A 20,944-nucleotide genomic window follows, 5' to 3' on the forward strand; every position below is an offset into this window, starting at 1 on the left:
AAGTCATAACAAAGACTCCTACACCTAGGCAAATGAACCCATAGAGCTGTTAAAACGTCCACATCACCCCTCTTGCCAGGTGTGCTGCTGGTTCACCTGACAACATGCCAACCAAGGACAAGCGCATGGGTGATCCAAGGATCTAGATCTAATTCTGGTTTGCAGTTCTGTATATTCAGGGTTTTGGACTGCAGGCAGATATATTTATATAAACTGGCTTCAGCAATACTGTAGCCCCTGGAGGACTCTCACTGTGTGCTCAGAGCATGCAACTCTGTGCATGTGAGACAGGCAGATGAGCAGCTCCTCCACTGCAGTAGCCAGATTTAGCCACGCTGAGCTCAGTGGCAAAAAATTCAGTGGGTGCAAGATCAAATCCCAGTTGCAGGCAAAGAAATTCATATGACAAGTAGGGAGGATGAAGGCAAGCCTAACAGCTTATAATTACTGAGGGTTGCGCATGTGCGTGATTGGTGAATCTAAGCCGTGAACAAAGCATCAAAATCTCTTAGCTTCCTATGCTATAACTACCTCCTCCTCCATGTCCCCAGTGAACAGCTTTGGATTTTCTCATCCCAGGAGGCAAAATCATAGGATTTTATCTTCCAAAATGTTCAAGTCTCTGCTATTCACATTCATTTCAGAAAACGCTATTCCAGCCCATTCTCTGGTAATATCCTGCCGACCACCACCAGCCCCTCCTCTTTTAACTTTGCAAAACCTCACCAGAATTTAGCCTCAAGGACCCAAGAAAGGCTTCGTTATTGCTCTTTCCAATTTGTTAGAGAATCCAGTTAGAGTCATTCACTAAGTCTGAAGATAGATGGACTTGTCTCCAAAGCATGGGGATCAGGCACTTTCCTGCTCTGCCAGCTTGTCCAGCTCCAGTCCCTTCGGAGCAGTTGTCTTCTTGCTGTCCTATTTTTACTGTCTTCACCTGGCTAAGAGAAGTCTATCCTCTCAACTGATACTGAATCCTGTTCACAACACATCAAAAAAAATATCTTTTAAAGCCCTTTCCTTCCCCTTTGGTATTATTTACGGATGTATAAAAATTACCATAAAAACTCTTTAATAAAATGCAGATCAATATCTTCCATAAAGCATCTTATCCCCATGAGGTTTCAGAAGTAAAACTACTGAAAGTGCAGGAAAACAGAGTCTGTCCCTTAATTATACTGTGCTCAGTCATACTACATCGAGGAACTTACTGAAGCAGATTAAATTTTACTGCTAATATACTTATTTAGTTACTTAAATATGTTTCTCAGGGTCTAGAATATGAAAAAGCAGAAGGATTTGAGAAAGATGAAGAAAAAGTAAGATGGTTAAAGATCCCTGGGTTTGATGGGTTTCATCTGGAAACCATCAGTACCAGCTTGTATGAATGAAGCTATCAAACATACAATAGTGGAATACAGTTTCAGAGCATACAAAACATCTTTTTTGTGATACTTCAAATTACACAATGGTGAAAAGACAGACTGCTTTGCAACACCTATATAAGAATCTTAAATATTATTCTGTAAATATAAAAGGAGTCAGAATTAAGGCAGGAGAATTTAAAGAGCAGTTCAAATGTCAGTGGAGAAGTACAGTGAAGCTGGGGATCCCCAGACTTAGATCAGACCCACAATGCCAATGCCTAATTCTGAAGGTGAATAACCTCTAAGTTACTTTGAAAACTGATATCTCAAACCAAGCTGCAACACATTCAATGGGTAACACTCACCTACACCATTTTAAATCTGCCTATAACATTTTAACTCTTAATGTTACTGTCCTTTACACACTCCCCGATTTAGGTTTGGACATCTATGAGGGGCATACAAGGAATTCAGTTTCCTGAAGACCAGTGGTTCACAACCCAAATAAGCAAATGAATGTCAAAGCATGAAGAAGTGGGAATATCAGAAAAATGTCACTTAATCTTGTGAGTTCCACCTTTAATAAATTTTGATAGCTCCCACATTGGATGTAAGGTAAATAAGTATTAGCAATAAGTACTGTTTGGTGTAGATTTATTTTGTTCTGTGACCTACCCATTTGGTCCAAGAGAGAAGGCAGTAAAAGCAGAATGGGTCCATTGCAATCACAACATAAAAGGCAGTCTTTCACTTCATACAAAGAATACTAGCACAGATGGTGAATCCACATTTTTCAGGAAAATCCATGTGCTTCCACATTAATGAGACACGGGTTAGAAGAACACAGTATTATACACTTTCGTCATTATGTCAGAAGTGATTTGTTGTCCAAGCTTTAGGTATCCAGATGGTACCAAAAATACTCCAAACTTTCTATAAGCACAAAGCTTTCACTATAATTAAAAAATGGTTTCAGAAAATATCCTGGTTTTTCTGAGTATTCCTAGTTCACTTTTAACTGCTGAACATGCCCCATTTTGTTTGCAGTACTTTAAAAAGAAGGATGCACACACACCAGAAAGCCTCAAAAGGCAAAGTTGGGGAGAGATAGCACGGGAGAGGGGAGCTGGGCAGAGTCACCACATTCCTGAAATGCAGAAAAGAAGGAATCAGGAGCCAGGAAGCCAGGGTGCTTCCCTGGTAGATAGACTGGCAAAGTCTTCAGAAAAGAACAGGTCTCTGGACATGCACAGTGGCACCAAAGCAAAATTACGGAACTCCATGATCCATGTTCATACAATTAAAATTAGCACCAACCAAGAGCAATGGCTTCTTCTGACTCAGACCAGGTTTAACCCACTTCCTCCATGATGGGTTTATCCATATTGGAGCCAAAGCAATTGGGCTTTATAAATAAGTTCCATTATTAAGACACTTTATTTTCTGACAGGAGCCTCAAAAATCTTCATAAAAGCTCGCAGTGAAATAATTGCTTTCTTTTCACTTCATTCTAGCAGACTCACACAGGTTTGACTGTATTTTTTCTCTATGAAGTAAATTGTACAGCCTCTCTTAAAAGGTTCACATTTAAAAAAGAAGCCTAGAAAGTACCAGGCTAAATTTGACATATTTTTCCCTATGTTTCAAAGCCACAGAAGGGTTTTTCTGGAAGAAGATGACACCTTTTCTACTCAAGAAGACTGAAAATCTGCTGCAGAAAAAAATTGGATAGAAAAATAAGAAAGGAATAAACTTCTGGGAGAGTATGTGGGTGGTAGGATTCAGTCTTTAATCTGACAGGTGTAAGTCAGCACCTCTCCACAAACATATCTATAAGGGATCTAATTGTTTTCCTCTTTGTATTGTACTGCTTTCTAATGTTATCCATTGTTTTTAGATTAGCTTCCTGCCGGTCTCTTTGTCTGATGTCCAAAAAACTAACAGGTTAACAAAACAAGAAAAGCTGATGCCTTTCTTCATCCACGCACTTGGTCTTCTAAGTGTCTCAAACAAATTCATCTTGAAATTAAAAACAATGTTGTCAACCATGAAGGAGGCAACGTGGCCCAAAGAGAGATTTACAGACTGGTAACTAGGGAGCAGGCAGAGGAGGTGGCTGCTCAGCTGATGGATATAAATAGTAAAATCCTAGTCAACAGGATATTATTGTTCTTTGGGGTTCCCAAAGAAGCCTTAAGCGATGGATCAGCTCCTACGCACATACTGATCGCAAGCCAGCGCCCATGTGCAGTGTGGAGGACCTGCCTGGGGAAGACTCGAGGCTATTTCAGGAGTTACCAGGCCTCAGCACTTCCCATGCTCTGGTAGAAGGAAAGATTGAGAAAGTGGTGGGAAAGTGCTCAGCAAAACACCTGTCATTTATTCATTCCTTTTAGTATTAGTAACTCATGTCTAAGAATCATGGGACTAAATGTCAATGCTTTTCCTCTGCTCATGCCATGAAGCCAAGCCTAGATGGAGATCACCAGACAAATACCAAAGAGCTTGAGAAACTGGGAATAGAGAACAAAGAAGAAACAAAATCTTCCAGGAGCAGATCAGAATGGCTTATTTATCAAGTTGTAACTCCACAACACACCAGCTTCAACTGGCTTCAAGTCAAAGCCGCTTGCACTTTCAGATATTGCAGAGCTTCCATTACAAACCACATTTCAAGGTTAGGCAATTAATTGCCTCATTCCTCTATGACCTTTGCACTAAGAAAAACCAGAATCTGATTGCTGTCCTATTTCTAAATTTGTTTAACTCTATGACTTCCTCTCTTGCAGAACATATTCCTATAATAATCCAGGGCATGCAGACATCTTTAGGTAGGTATTTCTCTACATTCACACAAGATAAATGTCTCATCCATGCCATAAGCAAGCTCTCCCTCAGACTTCCTCTCTACCCCACCAAGCTCTTTCAGACCCATGCATAAGGCAGGCAGGGTTTCAGGACAGTGGATATAGCACTGCTCTCGTAAAATAACATTTGGATGATTCTGAGACCTGAACTGAAGAGCATGAATTGACAGCAAGTTCATGCTGGGATAAAATTTAATCTGATTCATTTATGCATGCAAGCGGAAAGCTTTTATTAGCATACATTCCTCAAAGAAAACAAATTATAGTTCCTGGAGATGTTCATCATTAATTACCCTCTTCCAGCATCTAGCAGCAAGTTTTCTTCCTTCCCCAGCTTCACTTTATCTTCTTTCTAGCAACACATACCCAAAACAAAGCAAACAAAACTCTTGGAACAAACTCAGAGAACTGAAAGCATAGTAAGAAGAGGCAGAGCACGCACAGCTAATTTGGATCTTGACTGAGGTAATACCAAAACACTTGAAGGAAAAAAAAAGTTCTACCTGAAGATGATAATTAGCAACTCATAAAGATGAGACATAAAAAATACATCTTCACAAACAGGGAGAAGTAGAACAAAGCAGCTTTATTTCACTCTACAAACATTTTGTTCTTGCATTCTAAGTCAAGCCTAAATTAAATCTGATTGTAGATTCCCACCAACTGGTGTGTACTGGAGAGAACCCCAACAAGCGCATGCAAACCCAGAAGGAAATCAGCTGCCACCAAACATGGGAGCACCACATGTGGGGATGAAAAATGGGTCTATAGCTTCATGATAATTATCAAGTTGTAAAGATTTACTGCAGAGAAGGCAGTATCTATGTATATTACAGTTTACATGAATTGTCAGAGGATATTGTTAACTTTTGCTGTCACATAGTGAAAGAGAGAAGAAGGTGTGAAGAGAGGAATTTGGTCAGGTAGTTACAATGGTCACCCTGAAAAGAGAATTCCAAGGTTCAAGGCCTGCTTCACCAAAACTTTCCATGTTCACACATGAAAAAGCATGTTATTAGGCTGTCTGGATAACTTGTGAAATAAATCCTTTGACTTTCATGTGTCTTTGATCCTCAAGCCTAACATAAGGGTGTCATCTAGAGAAATATATCAAAACCAAGAGACACTCAAACACTAAAAAAATAGAAATAAATCCCTGCTAGCATGCATTAAGAACACATTTCAATTTTAGTCAAGACAAATGCAAAGCAGTGGGAAAGAAAACCTGTGGGCATCCATATTATGTGAGTACCAGAACCCAAGCTTGGACCTCTCTGTAAAACCACAGTTACTAAATGCTACTTCCACATCCATAACAGCCCCTTCATTCCTCTGCAAGGATGCTGCGTGCAAGAACACACATGTGTAGCAGGACCAGAAAGCCAAGAATAAGTGGGCAGCCCACGCCAATCTTTTTGTCACGTGGACATCACATTAGCACATTACGCCGTATTTTCCATGCAGCTCCTGTGTTTAGGCTCCAAAACTGATCATTAGTATGATAAATTAAATGAGTGGAAACTTTGGCTCAAAGAGCCCAAACTGCTGCAGCTCTGAAGTCAGTCACTCTTCCTAAGCTTTGGTTCATTAGTGAAATGAGAATACAAGAGGTCAAGTGAACACTGAGTTTGCAATTAAGTGCCTAAATGACAAAACTGTTTACTGGCTTGAGTGACGCAACACGGGGGTCTCATTCAGAGCTTTCTGTAGGCATTCAGAGCGCTTCTGCAACTGACTTTCGTAATCAGTCTCAGCATAAAAGCAAAGGACTCAATATGCATGAAAAAAACCGAGATCCTGCATGAAAAAAAAATTGCTCCAGAGCCATCTGTGGGATAGGCAATGAAATAATGCCTAGACCTTCCCCAAAACTAAAGGGTGTCAGGGACTTGAAAGGTACTAAGATCAGACCAGTTGAAACAAAATCTGAATGTAACTTGCTGCATTAATTAGTTTCCAAACAGTTTTGTGACCGATGGGTTTCAGCTTTCCAGACCTCCCCAGCTACATCGGGATCTCTCAGCACCTGAGGACGGCCCCTCTCGGTTATGCCTAGGACTGGACAGGAAAAATGCACCGTCCTTCTCCTGCAGAAATGGGCTACCATCACCAGGGTCACAACTGCTTCCTCACTTCAGACTAGTCACACTGGTGCAACCTCCAAATTCTTAAATTAAAATAAACTCATGATGAGTGATACTGTCAGCTGCAGCTTAGACAAAGGATTTTATAGTGTCCTTAACTGTACTGGAAACCAAAACATGGTGCTTCCTCTTCATATACACAGTTGTTGAAGACAATTAAAACTCCTATCTCCTTTGATCCTTCTGATAAACACATAATGTTTTAAAGTTTTGAAAGGCCAACATTGAATACATCAAAAAGACTGTCTACCCTCACAAGAAGAAATGCAGATCAGGCAGTAAAAATTTGTATTCTGTGTTCTTTCAGCCAAGGTCAATAACCAAATGAACTTCTGGAATAAGACTGAACACAAGTTCGTTTGACCAACATTAGGTCCTTTAACAACTTTTTTCTTCGTAACAGGCAGAAACGGAAAGTCTTGCAAGAGTCCCTAAAATTTCAAATCACTCCTTGTCCTGTGTTCAGGGAGATCAAAAAAAAAAAAAAAAGGATAGAAAAAAATGAGAGCAACAGGAACTAAATGTTGTTCAGTGACATTAATCATCAGGAAGTCCCCTACCCAGCCCGGAACCTGAGAACAAGGAGAGGGACCAAATGCTTCCCAGCTACTCTGAAAGTTACTCTACAGTTACTCTTGGAATCATGCAGGTTTTGTACCAGAAATAGGCCTACAGAGTACCTTGTAAAAAGGGGGAGTCAATGGGAATTTTATCTCTAAAAGGTCATCTTCTCTTTTGGACTGGATTTTTCTGACTCATCAAGTTCAAGTATGACATGAAGGTACTGGCGACAGTCCCTCCCTGGGCTTCTGAGGACCATGCTCTTCCCCATGTGCCTACTTCTCTTTGCCTTGCTACTCTCCCTGGGCAAAAAGCCCAGACAGATTTATATTTCTTTCCTTATATCCAAGACAGTAAGTCTGAAGTGGACAATTCATACTACATTATTTATAAATACTATATCTTTATTAAGTTATAACTGCAGTTCATGTTTATTGTGAACATCAGTAAGAGTCAGAAAACTTTAGTCATGTGTCCAGAGGCAGTCATATGAAGGATCAGTTTTTAACAGTTATCTTTGTTGGCATTGCTTTCATTTGTCAAAGAGCCAGGTCTCTCTTGCCCTTCCCATTTTTCACTGAGCCAAGAAAAGTATAATCAGCCTTAAGTTATGAACTACATTGACTGCATACACCAAACACCTATTGATATACATTAGGGGGTTCATTGCAAAGACTGAAACAAAATGGCAAAGGACTTCTATCTGACCATTAGTGCACAACAGAAAGACAGCCCATGCACGTAAATGCTCCCTCTGCTTTGGCTGCAATTCAGAGCTTCAGCTGGCGTCCTGTGAAATGGACAGTTCAAGCTGTGATATGGCTCTCACAACATATGAGCAACACAGGGCCAACTGACCACTGAAGGGTTTAGTGCACTGTTATGTGGGTTTCTTGAAGAAAACACATGGAAAAAAAGGCTGGAAGAATAAAAATGTAGCTGGTGGCACTAGCTGATCTAGCTGGGCTATTTCATAGGTATGGGTAGAGCATCTCTGACCTTAGCAGGGCTCTGAATGAACTCAGACACATGGAGCATCTAAACAGATGCGTTTCCTGGTAATGGACACTGCACAAGAGCAGGGACTTCTTTGGCCAGCTTGGGACATTACAAAATGCATTTATCCCCAGTCTTAATTATGATAGGATGAAGATCCAAGGGGATACATGCACTAAATACAACAAGGACTGAAATATAAATGTTTGTATTTAAAATTAACCCTGTGACACATATTTAATGAGCATTTATTTTGTAAACAACTGGAATTATACTACCAAAAGAGAAAAAACATAATGAAGCAAATCAACACCAGCCTAGAAAGGACTCATTTCTGACTACCAACAGCAGAAGACACCAACATTAAAAGTATAAAAAACAAGGGAACTCATTTTTCACAGATACACTGGTTCCGAATTATGTTGAACTATATCAGGAGTAACTTTCAAGATACTACAACATAAAATATGTTCTAATTTACGTCTGAAATCAATTTGTAGAAAGTAATTAACAGAATCCTTCAAAGCATTACACTACTTCAACAAATATGTCTTGAATCATGCCATTGAATTAAGTAATGGACGCAGAGATTAGAGTTATCTTTTAAATGTTTTTGATAATATCTACTCGGATTCAGTGGGATTTCTGGTTTTATAAAGAAATCCTCTGCCTGCAGCTTACAGATCCACAGGCATTCACTCCGGAGACATCCAGGCTGCTGCTGTTACAAGCATCCTTAGAAGATGCCAATTTGAACTTGTGTTCATGGCTATGAAGCCTCGAACTGCAGCTAAAACACAGCTCAGCTGTTTGCACAGAAATATGCAGCAATTATAATGAAGTAAAATCCATCCTGCAATCCTCCACCTACAGTCCCTGTATTTAACTGGTTGGGGAGATATAAAAATAGAATAGCAGGTACAGAGACATGTAGAAAATGACACTTACTTCTTAAAAGGTGCTGTGATGCCCTTCACCACCCCAGCACTGACAAAAATCTCACTGCTTATCTGATAATTTCTATTCCTGAATACATTTTTTAATTCTTTTTGACTTCTACATGACAAGACAGATATTTGGCTCTTCCCCTTTAGACATTTGCCCTTAAGAATCATTCTGAAACAACTGAAAGTTTAAACAGCTTAGGACATAAATGTTTAAATGGACACTGACAAGCCAAAATGCCCAAGGTTGCTTCTTCTAGTCCAACAGAAGTTTGTCTTTAAAACTGAAAATCAAGTCATCCCTTTGTAATATTTTCAAAATAGATGCTACATATACTTCAGGAGGCAAGTGGCATAACCTTGAAATTGTCTTTAGGAGAAAGAAGATTGCTTGAATTTCTGTCCAAGTCAAGTGGACAAAACAAAAACAAGCGGGAGAATTATGAAAAGTACATTATATTTTTAAATCTTTACTAGTTTTAACACAGTGTTTTGAAGACTGTAATTTCTAAGCCACGACTTCAGGCAAGTGATACGGTCTGAGGTGTCACCAGCTCTCCTAATGCTGAGGCTGCTCAGTGCCTTAACAACAGCTCAGCCAGGAAAGACAGAGAAGGTGATGTTGGCAAGTGACAGCACATCAACCCATGCCTTGAGTCAGGTCCATACAGTTGCCAAATACAGTCTCTCTTAAGACAAAGTGTTAATACACAAGTGTACGAGTTCATTTGACTGTGGAGCTACCAGGCATGATTTGAATTTGGTGTCATTTCATCCACTCAGGGGGACAGAGAGCCCAGACTTCTAATTTGTTAGAGAAATTAGGGATTGACCTTGTTAAAATTGCATGCTGAAACATGCAATCTGCACTTTGCCTTACCTCTCACTGCTCCTTTATTTCACTGCCAGGGTTCCTACATCTGGAGCAGGTAAGTCTTCCTTACATTGTTGACAAATACTGTCAGGTATGAGGCTGCCCTTACAAAGACCATCTCCAGCAGAAAAAGTATGTTTCCAGCATTAACTCTGGAATCTTTATTTTGGGGGGGGAGGGGGGGGGTGTCACACTTATAATTCTCAGGCTTGTTACCTGCACTTTTATATACAATAGGATCACTTTCTGGTTGTACAGGGCTTTGCCTAATATTCTCCAGGCAATTTCATCCTTCCAAATGTCACCTAAATCTAAAAAGAACTCCACTAAATAAGCGTGCCTACAGCCAGAATGAAATCCTGCTGAATATGGTGGCAAGTTTTAGAAGAGTTAAAGTAATGAACAGTTACAGCATGTTACTTTTGTCAGAATGAATAGATACATTAAAAAAGTTTCCTTCTATTTGTAAAACTTCCATGCATTTTAAAAGCATGTCAAACTATAGCAAACAAGTTGAATGCTGCTGTATCTTGTAATTAAAAGAAAATTATTACTCTCTGTAGTTAAGTGCAAAAGTCATAAGAATTATGCTTCACACATAAATGATAAAGAAGAATACAGAGAGAAACATTTTCAAGACTGACTATAGCACCTGCCTTTGGTAGTCCATCAGAGATGCCTAAGCCCCCCAGAGCAAAGACAGGAGGTTACTCTCACTGCCAGAGTTAACTTTTATGAGTTAAGCATTTGTATTACCTCCTAGGACACAGGCTTCATTCAGAACCTGTTACCTCAAAGGAAGCTGAGACTCATATTGATGACAACTACAGTTACTGCTGTCCAAAGCTTATAAAGTCTAGATCATAGGGATCCAAACAGGAAGTCAAGCAAAATCAGAGTGCCAGTAGTTTACAACTAAATGATCCACCCATAAACTATGGTTTCCCATAAACCTACAAACCATGACAAGGATGGGGAATTAATGAGGCTGGCATTGTTTAGGTTATTTCTTCAAGTCTGTCACCATTTTTTCCCCCATTATTTCTGACAACACTACAGTACACTCCTGCGTAGCCTTCCAAATACGTTTGAAGGCCATGCATCCCTCAGCAGAGCAAGGCTGAGGCTCAGAAAAGTATTTAAATCTACAGAAATCAAGGAATAAACATCTAGGAGTTTCTGTGGTTTCTGGATCAAACCCTGAGTGAGTAGTGAAATGACAAGTAGCAGGACCTTGTCTAGTCTTCTGATAGCAGGATGGTAGAGTTCTACCATCTCAGCCCATCTACTCTATTGTAAATATACAAAATGAACATTCAAACCATAATTATTTTTAAGTGGTGGTAACAAAACTTCTGACTGCACAATTATTCATCTCCACATATTTCATTCCAAGGAATGTAAGGAAAGATATGTACTACTCAACATACATTCAGACTATTGCAAAGCACACAACCAAAATATCATCTAAAAGAGATTAATTCCTGCTGAGGATGTTGCCTCTTTCTAGCGACTGCAATTTGCCACATAAGGAAGTATATTTCTGATGATCCTAAATCAAGCTTCCAATAGGGAAGATTTTAAAATATTCTTGTGTTGTAACAAAATGTTCCCACTGGTGTTGTAATGAAAGAAAGAGAGAGAAAAAAACCCATCTCCTGGCAGGAAATTAATTATTGAGCATTCCACTGCTTGATGATGCGCTCCTCCATTCTGCGCAGGCTTTCCATTTTTCTCTCTCAGTATGTGGAGAAATTCACTATGGAGAATGTACAAACAGAACAAAGAGCACAAGAGGATCAGTTTATTGAATGTGTTTAGAAACCGAACAGACCTGGAGAGAGGAACTTGGTTTGTGCATCACCACATCTGGCATTTGTTCCCTCTTTACATTCCTCTCCCCCCTTCACCATTAGATTCTTGCTTCTGCTTCTGTTCTCTGAAATCGCCTCTGTCAAGAACGGATGCGCCTGGCTTTTAGCATCAGTTACCTGCGACAGTTCTGAAATGTCACTTCCTTTATTTAAAAAATAAAATGGAAGATCTCATATCTTGATGGAAAGGGAAAATAGAAGCCCACCATTATGCACCTATGTCTAAATAGCCAGATGTAATTCCATTTTTAAAATCATCTTCCCCCCCCCCCTACCCCATGTCCAGCCCATTTAGTAAATTTCACCCCTTGCTGCCAGTTTTAGTCTCACTGTGAAAAACTGAAAAACCTACACAGGCCATAATTTCACCCATTAGTTACATGACAAAACATACAGTCCCTGAGGCTACTTTTGCACCCGGCACATGCACCCAGAACAACTTCTCAATTTGGTGGGATCATGCCACTGCAAAAGCATCTCCAGAAGAGCAGACACTTCCCAGTAACCAGCACCTTGGATCCTTCCTGGATGTGGAACTACCAAACTAGAGAAGGAAGATGCAACAGACTGAAACAGCACATGCCATCTTCAAATAGTATTCTACATCAGCAGTGCTCTATAGCTTAGCTAAGGCATAATGAACTGTTTGAAAGAAATGAGCAATTTTTGCTTTTAAAAAAGGAGGTAGAAAGGTTATGGAAAACTACTACAGCAGATCGCTGTATGATTCCTGCAGAAACTTTAATACCAGCTAGGCTGCTCAGGACCCTCTCTCATGGTCATCACCATTTGGGCTCTTTCATCCTGCTGGGTAGGATGGCTTGGACTGTACTGCCTCTATCTGCCTTGCAGACCTCACATTTGTCTGGCTCTGTGCATCAGCAGCAGAAGTCTCCATAGCTACACACAGACATTCAGTGTTTTCATCTGTTGTTCATATCTGCAAATATTTAGCTGCTGCCTCCCATCCTCTCCTTACTCCTCCTGGGTCTGTATCAATATAATGGGTTCCCCAGAGACCAGGAAGCACCTTCACATATGCAGAATGTCCCACTGAATGGGAGCATTCTGGAATAAGACAAACCATCCATTTCATAGCACCTACTCTAAGCACAGCTGGTCGTGCAAGAGAGCGCTGCAGGAGCTGGAGATGCAGCAGCAGACAAGGACCCTCACTGCATGAGGTCATTCGTGTGGCCCTGAGAAGCAGGGCCCTGCAGGAGCTCTGACGGTGCTGATGGAAACTCTGCATTGTGTTCACCTAGTTTTTCATCCCAGACTCTTGACTTTTTAGCACATCCAGGCTGTTATTGATTCTGCAACTGATAGGGAATGATACTAGCAGTGATTCGGATTGCATTGTTTTGAGACGAGGGAATGAATTTTTAATTATAAAGCAGGAGCACGTTTAATTACTACATACAAACATGGAGCATATGCTGCCATTTTACAAGAAACTGTTCTGAAGAGAAGCACCATGCTCTGCCACCAAGCTCCCAAGCGACAAAAATCACACTCTCACGAGTATCAGACTCGCCATCTGTAAAATGTTTTTCATCTCTAGAAGATAATGTGAGAACTATGTGTTACAAATCATATACTTTGTGACAGATATTATCACTTGCTTTGGAGCAGCACCTTAGGACAAGTGCTTTTTCTCCCCTGTAAGAGCTCACAAGAGGCATAAAACTTCTTAAAACCCTATTTAGCAGTGCAACTCATATATCTCTCAGAATTTCTCTTGTATGGTAAGAAGGGAACAGGAGGTTTTTTTCATGAACATAATGTCATTCAAAGGAATTTCCTCTGTAGGATGACATTCTCCTACAGGACTACAGGAATTTTTGATAAGGCTGTGTGCATCTGTACAAATGAGTTCTAAGTTCCAGAAAGTGAAATTACTTTTAACTCCTTCTTCTACACATGACTGAGAGGCAAAGCCAAAAGCCTATTACTCTTTTTAAAAACAGATTACTTTTGTATTCCTTTTCAAAAAACGTCCATGAATTAATGATTAAATCTGCTACAGTTTTGAGCAACAAGAGATCAGCCATGCTAACAACACAGAATAGAAAGAGACTGAGCCAACAGTCAGAAATGTAGAATTACACTGTAATGAGAGACTGTCAAAACCCAAGGGGAGATCAACCTGGAATCAACAGCTCTTGCTGTACTCAAAATCTGAATTTCAGAGGTTAGGATGATGCAGGTCAAAATGCTGTGGAGTGACCCCATCAGCAGCTAACGACATTAATACAAAATCAGAGCTTAAAGAATGGCTAATTTGACTCTCTTCTGATAAATTGTACATCTTCTATAATCAATCCAAACCAAAACTAATTTCCAGCAACTGCACTGCTCTGACAGTAGACAGTGCCTTAATATAATTATGCATAGACAAGAAGAGATAATGACCTCTGATTATTTTTATGGAACATAAAGATACATTGCAGTATTATGTGAGATATAGATTAAAATTGGTATGTTACATTAAACAAATTGTTCTCTCATAAACCACTGCTGCTTTTTCCTCTTCCATCGATTCTTGCTGTCCTTGACAATCACGATGAGTTACCTAGTGAGGAGCAAACATAACTTTGGAGGAACTACTACTACGCTGACACCGATATACCTTCAGACCCAAGTATTTGCATCCCTTCCGCCTGCAAAGCCTGTGGCAGAACAGAAGAGCATCTCGTAGACGATTTATCCAAAAGCTCTGTTCATGTTTATTCAACAGCAGCTTTTCAGAAGATACATTAAATCGAGTCCTCTGATAGCCATCTGCTTCCGCTCAAATCGCTCTGGTCCAGACCCGGAGCCGTGCCCTGATCGTGGCCGAGTGACCCCGGATCTCCAGGTCGGGGCGGCGGGAGGGCGCCTCTGCTCGGCCCCGCACGGACCCCGCACCGAGGCTCCCGTTACCCACAGAGGCACCGTGAGCCCCGCACCGCCCGGCCGGACAGGTCCCCCCGGCCGGGAGCGACCCGAGCCGAGCTGGAGCCTGCAGTCCCGTCCCCGACGGCGCTCGGGGGCGGCTGTGGGTGGCAGCGCCGCCCGAGGGGAACACGGGCTGAGCCGCCCCCGCCGCCGCAGCATCCCCAGCGCCCGCGGAGCCCCCGCGCCCCGTCCCTGCCCCGGGCCCGGCACCGCTCGCCCCAGCGCCGGGGCTCCCCGCGGTCGGACGGGCCGGCGCCGCGCTCGGGGGAAACTTTGGCCCCGCCGACCTCCTCCTCCGGCCCCGCGCCCGCGCCGCCCCCGCTCCGCGGAGCCGGGGGAGCCCGAGCAGAGCGGCCGGGGCCGGGCGGGGGAGGCAGGAGCGGCGCGGGGAGCAGCTGGGGCAGGTGAGCGGGGCGGCGCGGGGGCGGAGGGAGGGGTTTCTGCGGGGGTGTTGGTTTACCTTGGAGGTTCTGCACTCGGATGTCGCTGATGTGCCCGATGAGCTCCTCGCGCTGGAACCAGTCCCACTCCTGCCCGGCCATGGGGACGCGGGGCCGGGGGTGAAGGGGGCGGCGAGAGCCGGCGGCGCCGCCACCGCAACCGCCGCCTCCACCGGCACCGACGGCGGGCGCGGAGCGGAGCGGGCGGGGGGGCGGCCCCTCTCCGCGCCGGCTGCGCCCCGCCCCGCGTCCCTCCCTCTGCTCCCGCCGCGCCTCCCTCCCTCCCTCCGCCCGCCCGGCCGGGAGCGCCGGAGCGCTGGCGCGGGGCGGAGCAGGGCGGGGGTCCGGCAGTGCCCCCCGCGGGCATCGCCCCGCCCGCCGCCCCTTCCTCTCCGCAATAGCGGAGGCCGCGCCCCCGCATCGTCTCTGCGCCGCCCCCGCGCCGACCGCCCCCTCGGTCGGGGACCCCGCACACGGAGCGGCTCGTGCGCGGTCCCGGGGGGCTGCGAACAACGCCGAGCGTGTGTCCTGCTGTGCCTGGGGACTGGAGAAGGGGCGTCCCTAGAATAATTGTCATGCAGCCACGGCAGCAATGGAAGAACGAAAGTATGAGCAGCAGAGGGGTTCTCCTCGTGGGGATTAAATCAGTGCCATTATACATTAAAAACATTTATACTTGCATACTGATTTAGGTTGCTCTTGCTAGTCCGTCTGAGCCGTCAGATTTCCTTTGAGGTGAATTTTCACATTGGATGTCTTCATTTACACCTTTTTTCATCAAACTTGGACAGTAATTGTTACCAAGGCTCTGCAGTGTCACTAAGAGCTGTTCTCTACAAACCTGGTGAAAAGCATGAACATTTCCTTTGCATACGAGGCGTTTCATTACAATATACCACTATTTGTACTTACGTGCCTGTTTTCAAACCATGACGACTGTATAATGTAAACAGCAAACTTTGATACGATCTAGTCAGACCAGTATAGCATCAAGAGTTAGACTAGCAGAACACACAAGCCGAGATCTACAAAGTTAAATATAAACAAACTGGGATCTAGAAATTGTGGCTCTTTCAAGTTGGAAGTGTTTTTGTGATCCCAAGCAAACACTTATTCCACACAACCAGTTGTTTCACCCAGCTCAGGAATGCAGCGCTCTTCCCACAGCCTGCTCTGGTGATTTCTCTATTACTACTCAAAATCAGATGGAGATGGTAAGGAGGCAAAGTCATCCCTTTAACATCTAAGAGGGATTCATCACCACTATAATATGCAGCAGTCAGCTATCCTAAAATGCGGTCTCCAAGAGTGGAGCAGTCTTCAACTGCTTATATACCCAGACTGGAAAGTTTTGCATAGGTGTAAGGACAGATGGGTGCCATGATGAAGACTTTATAAACCTGACTGCAAGGAGCAGAAAAAACAGCTTGTGAAAAAGAAAAAGCATCTCAGCTCAGACAGATCTGCAGAAATCACAATGCTGTGCTTTGACTTCATTTTGCACTGGGAGGACCTGTTTGTTCCAGGAGTTGTCTGAGTGGGCTGAATGCATCAGTACCACATTTAGAGGTGGAGCTGGAAACTGAGCCAGTGTGGCTGTGGGAAAAACAGGCAAATGACTTCACAGCATCAGTGAAACAGTCTGCAAGAGGTGGCTGGAGATCCCCAATACTCACTGCAGCTCGAAGCAAGGACTACTGCCAGTGCCATATGGAGACAGCTGAGGCTTTGTCCCATTGTGTGTGGGCACCCTCCAGGAGCTGGAGTGTCATGAGCTCTCTAGAGAGCCTGTCCCAGTCTGCACTGGCCTGCTCGTGAGACCTCCCAGTGGCCATTTGCTCTGGTCAACATGCCAGCTGGAGAAAGCCGTATGACATGAGGGGAAGGTAAATGAATGAGGAATAATGAACCAGTCTGCAATCTTCAGCAGCAGACTCCACCACTTCTCTGGGTGCCCTGTTCCAATGCTTGACCACCCTTTCAGCAAAGACTTCTTTCCTAATATCCAATCTAAACCTCCTCTGGAACAGCTTGAGAGTATTTCCTCTTGTCCTATCACTTGCTACTTGTGAAAAGAGAATGACCCCCACCTGGCTATAACCTCCTTTCAAGTAGTTGTAGAGAGCAATAAGGTCTCCTCTGAGTAGCCTTTTCTCCAGGATAAATATCCTCAGCTCCCTCAGCCGCTCCTCATACAACTTGTACTCCAGACCCTTCACCAGCTCCATTGCCCTTCTCTGGATACACCCCAGCACCTCAATGTCTTTCTTACAGTGAAGGCCACAAAACTGAACAGGACTCCAGGTGCAGCCACAGCAATGCCAAATACAGGAAGACGGTCACTGCCCTGGTCCTGTTGACCACACCGTTTCTGCTGCAACTCCTCACTGCCAGCCCCACCTGGGGTGTGATGTTGCAGCTGTGATTCATTGTTCCTGCATGTTTTCCTGGAATTAATTACTGCCTTCACCCTCCTTGCTATCCTCATGCAAGAGCTGCCCAGCTCCACTGTCATGGTGGCTGAGGGTGCAGCCCATGCTATTGACATCTCCAGGCCTGCCAGGTAGGTGGCTGCATTCGACCCGCACAGCCTGGGTCTCAGAGTCAGGCTGGGTTTAGGATGTAAATGATTAACACTGTGGGCACGGGGAATTTATAACTTCCGCTTAGAGAGAGAAGAAGGGCATTAAACCTTTCTTATCTGGGAAAGCACCTGCTCTATGCTGCCTTGCCCTCTGAAGGCAGGATGGCACAGGTTGGTGTGGTCCAGCAGCAGCACAGGCTGGAGCCGCCTGCTCTTCCTGCACCAATGGAGGTGAGACTGTCAGCACAGCAGCCACCCCTTCTCCTGTCAGAGGGTCAGGCCGGACCTCAGCAGGGGGTTCAGGTCCATCTGCCAGGTCTGACCACTCTAGTTTCTAGCCTCACACATCAACATAAGCTGCAATGACCTCATCTTAATACACTGGACTGCAAGCTGCTGTGAATGAAAGCCCTGGTCCAGTTTCACTTACCAGGTGTGCATCTCCGTCCAGGGAGGCAGCAGCTGTGTCACCTGCATTTGTCAATCCGAGACTTTCAGATGGCTCTTTAGCACCTTCACCAAACTAACTTTGTGGTTAGCAGAAGGCCTCATAGATAGAACCTCCTCCTAGATAATTGTAAAAAAAATTGCCATATGTGCAGAACCAAATGCTCCAAAATGGAAATGTAAGCCTCTAAAATTGTAAGGACATTACAAAATTGTGAGATCCAAAAGGGCATCCTTTATAAACATTTTTCTTTAATATTTTACATTCTTCCCTGCAAGCTGGGGTCTATGAATCAGCTCAGCAAGAAAGTATGAAATCTGAGATTCTCACATAAAGCCAGAATGTTACCTGTCGTAAAATCTGTAAATGCTTGTGGGAAATTATCTGTGAAAATGCTATATGCCTTCTAAGAATTAACTGATTGTATACAGTGAGGAGTAAAGAACTCTTAAACAAAGAGTGATTTCAGATTTTATTAACAAAGTCCACTTGCCTTTTGATGTTTAAGGACTATTCTATAACTGAAAAAGCAGGTTACATTTAATTAAGTCCCTTGGCTCAGACTTGTTACTTAGGGCAACACCGTAAACACTTGGCAGAGACTCTGAACTATAATAACAAGTTTATTAAAAATAGAGTTTGGTCACATATGAGAATGCAGGGAGTCTGATAGGAAGTTCATGGGGAACCTACCACTGTTCTGCATAACCTTCATCTTTTTTTTTAGTGTATGCAGAATAAAGATGTTAAAAATCTTTTCATTTCCCCCCCTTTGCATATCTTACCTGTGAGTGATTTAATAAGTTGAATTCGCAGTTTGAGAATAAAATCTCTATTTGTAGATTGTGTGATTGTAGGAACAAAACAGCCAAATCCTACAGCTCAGCTTTGTGACTGTCCAGATGGAGGGTGTCTAGTGGCTCCTGCTAAAATGGCAAGGGAAGGTATCTGACACAAAGGACACTATTTCTGAAATTAAGGAAGATATTTATGCCATTGTAGCTAAATTGCTTTCCCTTTATAAACAGGGTTCCCCATATGAACACTCATTCCAGGAATGCTTTTTTTTTCAGGTTTTGTTTAAACCAGTTCCAGACCAATGGTAACCAGAAAAAGATGTTGTCTATCGTGCAATAGGTACACTTGTGTGAAAATATTGTGTATATTTAACCCAAATCTCAGAGAAGTATAACTTCCTATCCCTAGCCATCCATGGCTGCTTTGGCCAAAGAGCTACAAAAACAGGTTCCCACTGATCCTTCCTAGATATCCCTCTGCCTACAATCCCAAAACATCCTTGTTGAATGCCACAGGTCTGCAAGGTGCTTCTCTGCCCATGACAAATAGTGTTTTGGGAAAGGTCATGGGCATTTGGGTCCTGCCTGCACTACTGGCATAGTCCTTGAGTCTTTGCATGATCTTATGGCTTGTTAAAGATGCTACAGAGAAGGTGAGAATCTCACTCATTTTTTAATCCTTTTAGTCTTTCTGAAGTCTTCCAGAAAGAGGATGGAAAAAGCTTACCCTATAGCTGAATGAGAAAGAGGGAGGAAAGTTAGAGCTTGTAACACAGGAAAGTAATCCACGTTCTTATTTAACTTTCATGTTTTACAGATACATTACAACCTGAGCTGAGTGGTGACTCATTTTCAAGGCAATACTCATGCCACTATAGGTCTCATCAACACTTTATTTTCCTTGCTTAGCCCATATCTGAAACACCAAGGAGTGCCAGCCATGAGAAAAGACTCATTAGCTCTCCCAGATGAGTAGGTAAGTGAAGATTTCATTTCTATTACCCTGTCTGACAGCAGCCACCCCTTAGTCTGGCTCCTCTGCCCACACACATGTAAACAACGGGAGGGGTACCATGTAAAACAGACTTTCAAAGAAAAGCACCGGAAAAGTCAGGAGAAAAAAAGACAGTCTAATTCAACCAAGTAAACAGGAGACGCTCAGAAAAAGGTGCGAAAGGAACGAGAGGTATTGTAATAAGAGGAGGAAGTCAGGTCATGTACAAAATAACCCCCAAATAAACTATGAAGTGTAAGTGCTTTATGAGTTCTTTAAAGGCAAGAGAGAGTACTCTAAAATGTGTGTTCTACAAAGTTTGATAACAAGCAATGAATTAATTTATAAAATTTATAAAGTTTATATAATCAATAAAACGAAGACCAGCTTAGAATTAGGAGTGCCATGCCCTCTTGGTCCCTTTCAGCTGCTAAGAGAGGAAGGGGGGGGGTGACTCTTGGCCCTGCCTCAGTATACCACTGAGCATAAGTACAAACTCTGGATGTTGATCAGCCTCCCTTCCATTACTCTGTTGTGTCTTCTCCTTCCTTGACTCCCAGAAGTCCACCACGTAGCCCACACTGATGAACCACACTGATTCACAACTGTTGCCAGGTGATGGCAGTAAATAGACTATGGAACTTGCTGGAAGGTCTCTATGTGCTGGGTATAAGTTTCATCACACAATCCATCAATAATACCAGGAGTTACAGTGACTTCTAACTTGGAAGCTGAATTTGTTTTATTTGCTTGCTACCAAGGTAAAGTTTGTTTGAACCGACTTAATAGCAAAATGCACTTGCTATTTTCAAGACTTGGCCTTTTGGGATGATGGTGTGACATCACAGGTACAGCTTCCACGTGCAAGAGCTGTGGAGATGAGGTCCTTCTGGTGGGAGCAGGGTTGTATGGATCACTCTCAGTCCTTTCTCTGTTGCTTCTTCATTCGATTTGGTAAGCATGGTTTATTTTAAGGTGTGATTTATTGAGAACATGAATGCTTTATTTGACAGAGGCAATGGGAAAGGTCCTTCCCTGGCCTTCAGGCTGGTTGTCTTACATTCAGTTTGGTTTTCTTTCTTGTGCTGTTCTTTCACTCAGATGGAGGTTGGAA

General features: G+C 43.1%; 1 protein-coding gene and 1 long non-coding RNA gene across 2 annotated transcripts in view; both read right to left on the reverse strand.

The window, feature by feature from the left end:
• The window catches only part of CLMN (calmin), a 76,988-nt gene extending 61,774 nt beyond the window's left edge, over positions 1-15,214 (reverse strand). Inside the window, exon 1 of the mRNA XM_027718405.2 lies at positions 15,028-15,214. Coding sequence (XP_027574206.2) covers positions 15,028-15,109 — 82 coding nt within the window. The 5' untranslated portion in view covers positions 15,110-15,214. The remainder of the gene's footprint in view (positions 1-15,027) is intronic.
• Positions 15,215-15,806: 592 nt separating this feature from the next.
• LOC120323519 lies at positions 15,807-18,924 on the reverse strand. Its single transcript, XR_005564038.1, has 3 exons — positions 18,825-18,924; positions 18,022-18,158; positions 15,807-15,848 (listed from the first exon to the last, which is right to left on the reverse strand). It is a non-coding gene; the product is annotated as an uncharacterized LOC120323519 (long non-coding RNA).
• Between the last annotated feature and the right edge of the window lie 2,020 nt (positions 18,925-20,944).

The sequence above is a fragment of the Pipra filicauda genome, unplaced genomic scaffold (assembly GCF_003945595.2).
Source record: "Pipra filicauda isolate LSUMZ 115617 unplaced genomic scaffold, ASM394559v2 scaffold27_size4233163_pilon, whole genome shotgun sequence".
Lineage (NCBI taxonomy): Eukaryota > Metazoa > Chordata > Aves > Passeriformes > Pipridae > Pipra > Pipra filicauda.